This window comes from Camelina sativa, chromosome 8 (assembly GCF_000633955.1).
Source record: "Camelina sativa cultivar DH55 chromosome 8, Cs, whole genome shotgun sequence".
NCBI lineage: Eukaryota > Viridiplantae > Streptophyta > Magnoliopsida > Brassicales > Brassicaceae > Camelina > Camelina sativa.
Genome location: NC_025692.1, coordinates 21,871,382 through 21,882,007, shown reverse-complemented (window position 1 = coordinate 21,882,007; position 10,626 = coordinate 21,871,382). Strand labels below are relative to the sequence as shown.

Genomic DNA, 10,626 nt, shown 5'->3' with positions numbered 1-10,626 from the left:
CAAACTCTGAGACCCAACCCGGGTACTCAACGTCAACGTCAGATGATTCCCGGGACGGGTTCTTCCTCGACATCACCTGAAGCATGTCGAGGGAGTTACTGAGGTTGTTAGAGATGTTTAAGATGCTCTCCTTCAAGTTCTTAGGCAATGCAACACTCATATCATTGTTATTCTCATTGCCACATCTCGAGAAACCATCTAGACACGTGTCTTGGTTTGTCATGGCGTTGCTGAGCAACATTTTGACGTCATGGGACTCAAAGGATGAAGATCGGAGGCTAGATAGTGCGGCTTGGAGATCTGAGATGGTGTCGTCGAGTAGACCAAGACAGTCTTCTAATGCGCAGCGTTCACGGTTGGTTAGGTTTGGATCAACACGGTTTTGGAGGTCGGAGAAGTGGAGGAAGAGACACTAACCTTTAAGATGGTTAGGTTTAGGGTGGCGATTACGAGCTCAGGGGTGACTTTGGTTCCGGTCAAATGCTGTGTTTTGTGAGTGGTGTATGATGGTGAATGAGATGAAACGACGGCGGATAAGAAGATTAAGTGATAGGTTAATGGCAGTAAGTTGAAAATTAAGTGTTTTGGTTTTTTTCTAATTGGATTATTTTTTTTTTTTTCTTTAAGATTGTAGTAAAATCGAAAGAAAAAAATAAAAGACAAAGCTGAAATGTAAAAGAGGTGAATGGTGGTGTGTGGTCTTATATAAAAACTCCCAAAGGTAACAATATATATGCGAAGAATGTTATATACAACAAATTAAATAAAAGAGAAACTGGGAATTTAATATTAAAATTAATTGTTTCAACTTAATATATACTTCTATAGATAAATTGATTAAAAAGATAATTTTGTTTTGTTTTGACCATCTGCCCTATCTGTAGCTTATTTCTACTTTTGAAAAGACGTTGTCAATATTCCTTTCCATGCTTACATAAAAAATAATAATACAGAGATTAGAGAATACATCTTACTAGCTAGTAGCTACTGACCAAAAATAATTAACACAAAGATCAGAACACATCTTACTAGCTAGTACCTACTTACCAAAACCCATTAACACCCAAAGGTCAGAACACATCTTACTAGCTGGTACCTACTTACCAAAATCAATTAACACAAAGATCAAACACACATGGATCTTACATTATAGCAAGTAATAAATTGTCGCAATGATGTGATCCCCTGCAGCTTACAATTTCTTTTTTTTTTTTGATAATCCAGCTTACAATTATATGTGCATGGTAATGTATTAATGAAATTTTGCTTCTATGCAAAGATCAAAACACATCTTACTAGCTAGTACCTACTTACCAAAACCCATTAACACCCAAAGGTCAGAACACATCTAACTAGCTGGTACCTAGTTACCAAAATCAATTAACACAAAGATCAAAACACATAGATCTTACATTATAGCAAGTATTAAATTGTCGAAATTATTTGATCCCCTGCAGCTTACAATTTCTTTTCTATTTTTGATAATCCAGCTTACAATTATATGTGCATGGTAATGTATTAATGAAATTTTGCTTATATGCTACTATCAAAATTTGTAATGATTAGACTAGAGGTCAAGAGTAAAAGGAATTCCGGTAGAATTAAGCCATTTGTTGCCTTCGATAAATGGACCAACAGAGAACTCAGTTGCTTCCTCCACGGTTTCTATACGCTTAAAACCAGGCCACTGGACCCGGTTGGTCAGGTTCGACCCCGGCCCTTCGTTCATGTACTCTCCATAATATAAGGTTTCAAGTGCAAAATCATTTTTCCACTTAAACCATCCGGCAGGATCCACCAGATCGTCAATAAACGATTTCATGATAACCGTCCTAGAATATAGTTGCCACGGACGGCCTAAATATGCTTTGAAGTTGGCTTGCACAGGGATCAATTCAGGTGCGGCCAAGATCTTGCAATGAATTATAGAAATGCCTGTGGGTAGACGTGAGTCTTCCCGACCTTGAGCGGTATATATGATTCTCTGGTTAGGATTTGGTCTACGAGCAAAGAGACTACAATTCTGGAACACAACCGATGCGTCGCCAAATATGAAGTCGACCGTGCCATATATATCACATTCTCGATAAAACTGTTTGTGTGAATGGGCATAGATGGTGTCTTGGTAGCTTTCAAAGCTGCATCGGTAGAAGGCAGAGAGGTCAGAACTACTTCGTAATGCCACAGCCTGGTGTTTAGCCGGTCCGGCATCATTCACGAATGATAAGTCCTTAGCTATGAAGCCACTACCTCTCACACCTGCATATACAATTATATATTGTATTTAAGATAATACAATAATATGATAGACATATATAGAGTTGTCGTAAATGATTTGCAAAAATTGCAAACATTGTCGTAAATTGCCTAATATTTAATACAAGCTGCAAAAAATGTATAGCATTGTAAATCTGAAGGACTTACCATTTACCAACGGTGGCAGAGAAATATGCTGTCCATCCATCTCCATAACTACGGTTAGCTTTTATTACTGTCAGTCCGATTCCATCCCCGACGAACATTATCATTGTCTTCTCCCTCAGTATTTCAATGTTTTCGAAATATACCCCAGATTTTATATATATCACAAACCTACCATATAATAAAATAAAATCAATATACATTCATTGAGGCATTGACTTCATAGATATTCAAAAGTTCAAAAGAAAGGCATAGCTATGTAATTTTAAGCTAAAATAAAATAAAGACATATGTATATACTATATAGTAAAATAAATCAAGTATGAGCTGAGTATTGACGACGACCAAGAGAAAATTATAATATGTACACGTATCCCACTCACTACAATATGATACGGTTCCGATTAAAATGATCATGAAAATATATATGTAAATGTTATGCTCAAAACATATTTAGATTTTTTTGTATTAATGTTACATACTTAGAATTTTATTAGAATGATTTAAAATTAAATGGACAGGACAATAATATCTTTGAAAATTTCATGTAATTTTGTGTTTAATTTGGCTTCTTTAATTTAATGCATGATTTGATTACATGTTGATCATAGTTTATTTCGAGATCTTTTTTATTCTTCATGTAGAATTTTTCTAGATTCTCTTTGAGTAACATTTATGGAAATTTTGGTTACATTGTATCACTAGCATAAACGTTCTTCGTTATTTTTTTTTTCTCACAAACAAAAGGAACAAAAAGAAACTAATGATCTCAACGTAACCAAAATTTCCGTAGACACTAGTGATTACAAAAACACTTGTGTTTTGGTCATTGATTTTGCGTAGAGTAGAAGAAACAAACCTAGTTTAAGATATGTTGTTTGTTGTAACTGTGATGAGTATAGAACAAGTTTAAATTATAATTTTCTTCAAAAGTTTTAAAAACCAAGTTTAAGATATTACGTTGAAACAACCAAATTAACTCGAAAGAAAGAAATATAATCTATCGGAAACTTGGAAAAACGTTGTTAAAATACAGAATGAAGATTTTCGCAAATACGAATATTCAAAGCAAGACTAAAGAAGAATTATCTGTTCACTAACTTACTTGGAATTATTTGTAAATTGTAACACTTTTTTTTAGCGCAAATTAAGTTTAGATTTCTTTTATTTTTTCCTTTCCGACCTATCTAAAATTTTAGTCTCTAAAAATAAAAAAGAATCAAATTCAAAATCGAGGAAATTGATCGAACGAATCATTAACCAAAACAGATTTTGGAAAAGAAATTAATTACAAAACAAAAATTAATAAAAAAACATGCAGAATGCTATTGTTATCTACACGTTACCACCTTTACCAACCAAACCTAATATCCAACGTTTTCGTACCTGGTGTCGCTCGAGTTGGGAGCGGCGGATACGGCCTCGCCTATGGTTGTATAGTTTCCGGTACCATTTTGAGCCACCACCAGATCAACCTTAGTCTCATCCACGGGATCTTGAAGTAGGTTGCGGTCACTCCCTGAGACCCACATCGGAAACCCAACGTCCTCCTCAAGTTTCCCCGGAATATTCCCTGGAATATCCTCAAGCATATCTAACGAGTTCCTGACGTGGCTAGAGATATCGAATAGGCTCTCTTTCAAGCTCTCAGCCACTCCATACGTCTTGTTATTATTATAATTCAAATCATCCTCCTCTTCGTCGTCGCTAGAAGCAAAACCATCGAGACACGTTCGTGTATTTGTCATCGTAGCGCTGAGTAACATTTTAACGTTATGGATCTCCGGAGAATGAGATCGGAGCTCGGATATCGCGGCGGTGAGATCAAAGACGGTGTCATCGAGTAGCTGGAGACAGTCGTCGAATGCGCAGCGGTCGCGGTGGCTTAGGTTAGAGCCTAGACGGTTTAGGAGGTCAGAGAAGTTGGAGGAAGAGAGATTGACCTTTGAGATGGTTTGGTTTAATGCGGCGACGAGGAGCTCAGTGCTGTCATCGGAGGATGTAAAACGCTGCGTTTTGTGTGGTGAGTGAGATGAGAATACGGTGGATAAGAAGAAGAGTAGGAGAAAGGTCAATCGTAGAATCTGTTTGGACTCTTTCTTCATCTCGGATTATTCAAAATGTAGTGATCGGAGCTGTAATGAAAGAGGAACTTATATAAGAAATTCGCAACGATACAGTAACACCTAACCAATTGATTTGATGTGCCTAGCCAAACCAAGCAAGCACGCACGCATACACACGTGATGACGTTTCCGTTCGACTTTCATCTCCTATTTCGTTGAAGAATTGTAACACATGATGTCTGATGAAATATTCCATGTTCTACAAAATATTCAATTTTAAACACATGAAAATTGATGCCGTTAATACTATGAACCCGATGTATTCTCCGATTCAATTGTCGATAAATCATGATAAAAATGATTAACTCTAAACACAGAGACCACAAATGTATCATCTATGATCATGAGAAAATACAAAGATCCATATTCCCAATTCCTAAGCACACCCGGTTCAAATTTTTTTGGACCTTGTGTCAAATTTTAAGGTCTTATTTGCAGATTTCAGAACTTTGAAGTCCTTATTTGTCAAAATATCAAATCTATACTTTAAAAGTAGGCTAACTCTCTCCCTGAGCTTGACACGTCAACACCTAAAAGAGTGACATGTGTGCTCTTCCTTCCAACAAAACAAAAAAACAAATTTAAACCTAATTCTAATGCAGCCCATTAGTGTCAAAGCTCTTCCTTCCAACAAAACAAAAAAAACAAATTTAAACCTAATTCTAATGCAGCCCATTAGTGTCAAAGCTCTTCCTTCCAACAAAACAAAAAAAACAAATTTAAACCTAATTCTAATGCAGCCCATTAGTGTCAAAGCTCTTCCTTCCAACAAAACAAAAAAAACAAATTTAAACCTAATTCTAATGCAGCCCATTAGTGTCAAACCATTCACAGCCCAGCTCCACAACAAAAACTTTGGCTTCACATAGGCCTGGACAAAATACCCGACCCGAAATATCCGTATTGGAACCGAACCGAAAAATCCCGGTTCGGATCGGGTATGAATTGAATGACTAAGATAAATAGTAATTTATATTAAGGTCCACAATTTTTGGTAAGCTTTTGCCTCTAAGTATGGTTAATGTAGCTTGTTGTCAAGCTCTTCTTTAGGGAGGAGGTCACATTGTGACATATTTTGTTACTAATATAAACTCTGTTCTTGGTAAGAAGGAGAGTTTTTTTATCTTCAGATAAATCTAAGATCACTTTCTTTTTTGTGTGTTTGAAGCAGAATTAATGACTAAGCTGAATAAAGATTGATCCATTTTTGTTTGTCAGGCGGAAGCTAAAATACTGAGAGGACCACATGGGGATCTTGAAAGTTACCTGGAAGCAATTGATCAATTGAGAGGAACTATCAAAACTAGAGGATGAGTTCAGACAGATACTACAAAACTACAGGTTCTCTTACTTTAGATTATACAAATATTTACACTTGTGCCTAATTTATGAAGCTAATTTGCTTGCTTGTGCAAGGATTGTTTACTTACACTTGATATTTTAATCTCTTTCAACAATGTTAGCAAGCCAATGGAACCATGATCCGCATCACAAGAGCTTAGAAAACGCTATTTTTACAGTCCCAACAGTCATTCCCCCGGTAGTCCTCCCTCTGCTTCATGATTTGGCTCAACGAATGGTTCAAGCTGGTCATGAGCAACAACTTTTCAAAGCTTACAGGTACAACCTTTCCTTATTTTGCTTCACTCTCCTCTTAGTCTCTCTCAGTAATGTCATGAGATGTATACTGATCCATGTTAGTATTTGTAATTTACTAGGGATACTCGAGCTGCGGTGTTGGAACAGAGTTTGCGAAAATTAGGTGTGGAGAGGCTTAGCAAAGATGATGTTCAAAGAATGCAATGGGAGGTCTTAGAAGCGAAGATTGGGAATTGTTACATGCGAATATCAGTATACAACAACACTCTTCCGAAAATAAACAATGAACACCTTTATATATTCGTTACGGTTTCCTTCACTGACACGGCACTTGCTTTGGGACAGGTGAAACTGTTGTTTGCTGCGGAAAAGAAAATATGCGACCAAATACTCGATGGAGTTGAGTCTCTGAGAGATCAGTGTTTCGGTAAAGTCACTGGTGCTTAGTTTCGGGGAGGCTATTGCTAAAAGCAAGAGATCACCTGAGAAACTCTTTGTTCTGCTAGATATGTATGAAATAATGAGAGAGCTTCAGCCCGAGGTAACAGTTTAATGTCTCACACAAAAATTATGTGTGTTTGCCGTCACCTAATTGTTTTTCATTTATATAGATTGAGTTGCTCTTTGGAAGCCAACCTTGTACCGAGATGAAAGATTCTGCGCTGAATCTGACAAAGCGATTAGCTCAGACAGCTCATGAAACTTTTGCTGATTTTGAAGAAGCAGTTGAAAAGGATGCTACTAAAACCGCGGTTATGGATGGAACCGTACATCCTCTTACTAGCTGTGTCATAAATTACGTCAAGTTCTTGTTCGAGTAAGTAACTTTTACATATGCAACAGAAATTGTCTGTGTTTTTGTTGGACTAATCAGAGATTTTTTTTTTGGAATTTTTGGGAACAGTTATCAATCGACGTTGACGCTACTATTTCAAGAGTTTGACTGTAAAGATCCTGATACTGAGCTGGGAGCTGTAACAACGAGGATCATGCACACTTTACATAATAATCTGGATGGTAAATCGAAACAGTACAAAGATGCAGCATTAACTCAGCTTTTCCTAATGAACAATGTTCACTACATTGAAATACCTAAAGATTAAAACAGGGAAACTGTATTTTTGGCATCCAATAAAGATTGAACAGGTTTTGTTAATCCTACTAGCTAGGTTGATAGCTGCGGGTATTTAGGGAAATAACAAAAGAAGTGTAAATATAATTTTAAAAAGAATTTAAACTTCCCATACACAGCGGAACAAAATTTAAATAACTAAAAAATAAAAATCGCATTTGTTAGTTAGTATTGTTTTTGATGTTCATTATTTAAGAATATTTAATAATTTTTTCATTGTTGCATAAAAAAATTGACCAACAGTATACCGCAGCCAACATGGGTCAATAATTAAATATATTTATAATAACATTACATTTATACATAACTAAACTTTTAATGATTAGAACAGAGGAGAATTTTTAAAAATACCTTTATTCTAAATCATTTTTAAAAAATACTCTTTCATGTTATCCATTTTCAAAAATATTACTTTTCCATGTATAAAACAACTAAATTCTAAGCTCTAAGTTCCAAATACTAAATCATAACTCCTCAAAACTATATCCTAAATGTAAAATAGAGAACCCAAACCGAAAAAAAATTCTAAAAATTAATTTAACATATTGTAATTGTGTAAAATAGGGTAAAAATAAAAATATTCAAAAAAGGTATTTTGAAAAGGAAATCCCAAAAGGGGTATTTTTAACAAAATTCTCTAAAATAAATTAAAATTGTAGAGCTTTTAACAAATAACCTACGAAAGAATTATAAATATAATATTATTTTAAAAAATTTACATTGAGGTTAAATATATCCCGTAAGTTAAGTATTTTTTAGATACAACCTATAAAATAATTATATCCATTATCAATAAGTATAATTCAATGGTTATAACACAAAATGAAAAATGTTAATATAGAAAATCCAATGAAATTAAATAATTTACAGTTTTATTTACTTACATTTAAATACTTCTTAACTTGGGTAAATAATTTAGAGTTTTTTTAGCTAACAAAATAGAATAGTTAAAATAAAAAATATGGTTAGATTAAGTAATTACAGTCTCACTTTACCAAATAAAAAAATTAATAGAAAAGCAAATAAATAAATGATGTAAGAAAAGTAAAATAGTATTTGTATCAATTGACTTATTCGTTTCTTCAAAAGTTATCCACAGATTATTATGAACCAAATTAACAATACAATTAATTTAACTAATTACTATTTTATAACTAATGTCGCATTTAAATCAAATACAGTTGCTCTACAAGTTGTTGATTTAGTAGTAGTTGTTGTTCCAACTGCTGCATGTGGAACTGTTTTGGTAGAAAAAAAGGTGTTTGCTATTGTTGTTTATCCGATTGTCTACAACAATAATTTGGTATCGTATTAATCTTCAAACATCTATTGCAGAGTATAAAACATGGGTTGAGGCGACTGCTATTAAACACACATTATTTTAAAACCAACTAAAAACTTCCTATGAACAAACGTCAATATACAAAATAGAAGACCAAAAAATAAATAACACAAACGAAAACAACATCCCGCGCGTAGCACAGGCACCCACCTAGTATAGATGATGCAATGAATGAGGACACTAAGTTCGGTTATTCTTTCATTGCATTGTAATTTCATACTCAAATTTCTTTTACTCACAATTTAAGATTATATATGTAATTATTGTGTAAAGTTTATAATAATTTTTTTAAAGATTATTATTATATATATACTAGTTGTTGTCGAATTAATATGAAGAGATTTAAGTATTAAAATTACATTATTTGAAAAAAGATTGAACTAGTGATGCCAAATTACGAAACAAAGACGATGCAATAGATATGACACCACACTTGGTTATTCTTCATTGTATTGTAATTTAACAGTCATATTTCTTTTATTAACTCGATTATATAAGATCATATGTAATTAATGTGTAAAGTTTGAATTATTTTTTTAATAATATTTGAAAAAATATTGAACTAGTGATGCCAAACTTACGAAACAAAAGCGATGCAATGGATAGGACATCACGCTCGGTTATTCTCTATTGTGTTGCAATTTAACACTCAAGATTTCTTTTATTAATTCGATTATCTAAGATCATATGTAATTAGTGTGTAAAGTTATGTAATATTTTTTTTAAGAATATTATTATATATATAGTAGTTGTTGTCAAATTAATATTAAAATTTTTAAATGTTAAAATTACAGTACTTGAAAAATATTGAACTAGTGATGTCAAACTTACAAACCAAAGACGATGCAATGGATTGGACACCAAGCTCGGTTATTCTTCAATGTAATGCAATTTAACACTCAAATTTCTTTATTAATTCAACAATTTAAGATCATATGTAGTTAGTGTGTAAAGTTTGTAATATATTTTATATATAGTAGTTGTTGTCTAATTAATATTAAGAAATTTAAGTGTTAAAGTTACATTACTTGAAAAATAATTGAGCTAGTGATGTTTGTAATATTTTTTATATATAGTAGTTGTTGTCAGATTAATATTAAGAAATTTAAGTGTGAAAATTACATTACTTGAAAAAAATTGAACTAGTGATATCAAACTTACGAACCAAAGGCGATGCAATGGGTAGGACACCAAGCTCGGTTATTCTCCATTGTATTTCAATTTAACACTCAAATTTCTTTTATTAATTTGACTATTTAAGATCATATGTAGTAAGTGTGTAAAGTTTGTAATATTTTTTATATATAGTAGTTGTTGTCTAGTTAATATTAAGAAATTTAAGTGTTAAAGTTACGTTACTTGAAAAATGATTGCACTAGTGATGCCAGACTTACGAACCAAAGACGATGCAATGGATAGGACACCAAGCTCGGTTATTCTCCATTGTATTTCAATTTAACACTCAAATTTTTTTTATTAATTTGACTATTTAAGATAATATGTAGTTAGTGTGTAAAGTTTGTAATATTTTTTTTTATATAGTAGTTGTTGTCTAATCAATATTAAGAAATTTAAGTGTTAAAATTACATTACTTGAAAAGAGATTGAACTAGTGATGCCAAACTTACGAACCAAAGACGATGCAATGGATAGGATACCAAGGTCGGTTATTCTCCACTGTATTTTAATTTAGCACTCAAATTTCTTTTATTAATTCGACTATTTAAGATCAAATGTGTAAAGTTTGTAATATTTTTTTATATAGAGTAGTTGTTGTCTAGTTAATAGAAATTTAAGTGTTAAAGTTACGTTACTTGAAAAAAGATTGAACTAGTGATGCCAAACTTACGAACCAAAGACGATACAACGGGTAGGACACCAAGCTCGGTTATTCTCCATTGTATTGCAACTTAACACTAAAATTTATTTTATTAATTCACATTTTAAGATCATATGTAGTTAGTGTGTAAAGTTTGTATTATCTTTTATATATAGTAGTTGTTGTC

At 33.0% G+C, this 10,626-nt stretch overlaps 2 protein-coding genes and 1 pseudogene across 2 annotated transcripts in view; 1 reads left to right on the top strand and 2 right to left on the bottom strand.

The window, feature by feature from the left end:
- Window positions 1–1,081, bottom strand: part of LOC104709803 (probable pectinesterase/pectinesterase inhibitor 39) — a 3,713-nt gene extending 2,632 nt beyond the window's left edge. Inside the window, 3 exon segments of the mRNA XM_010426360.2 lie at window positions 77–399; window positions 402–665; window positions 1,048–1,081. Of these exon segments, the coding sequence (XP_010424662.2) occupies window positions 77–399; window positions 402–665; window positions 1,048–1,081 (621 nt within the window).
- Window positions 1,331–4,838, bottom strand: LOC104707870 (probable pectinesterase/pectinesterase inhibitor 40). The gene is made up of 3 exons (XM_010424308.2): window positions 3,808–4,838; window positions 2,432–2,592; window positions 1,331–2,259 (listed from the first exon to the last, which is right to left on the bottom strand). Exons 1-3 carry the CDS (start codon window positions 4,524–4,526, stop codon window positions 1,568–1,570), a joined length of 1,572 nt encoding a protein of 523 aa, XP_010422610.1. The 5' UTR covers window positions 4,527–4,838; the 3' UTR covers window positions 1,331–1,567.
- On the top strand, window positions 6,004–7,249 carry LOC104709802 (annotated as a pseudogene).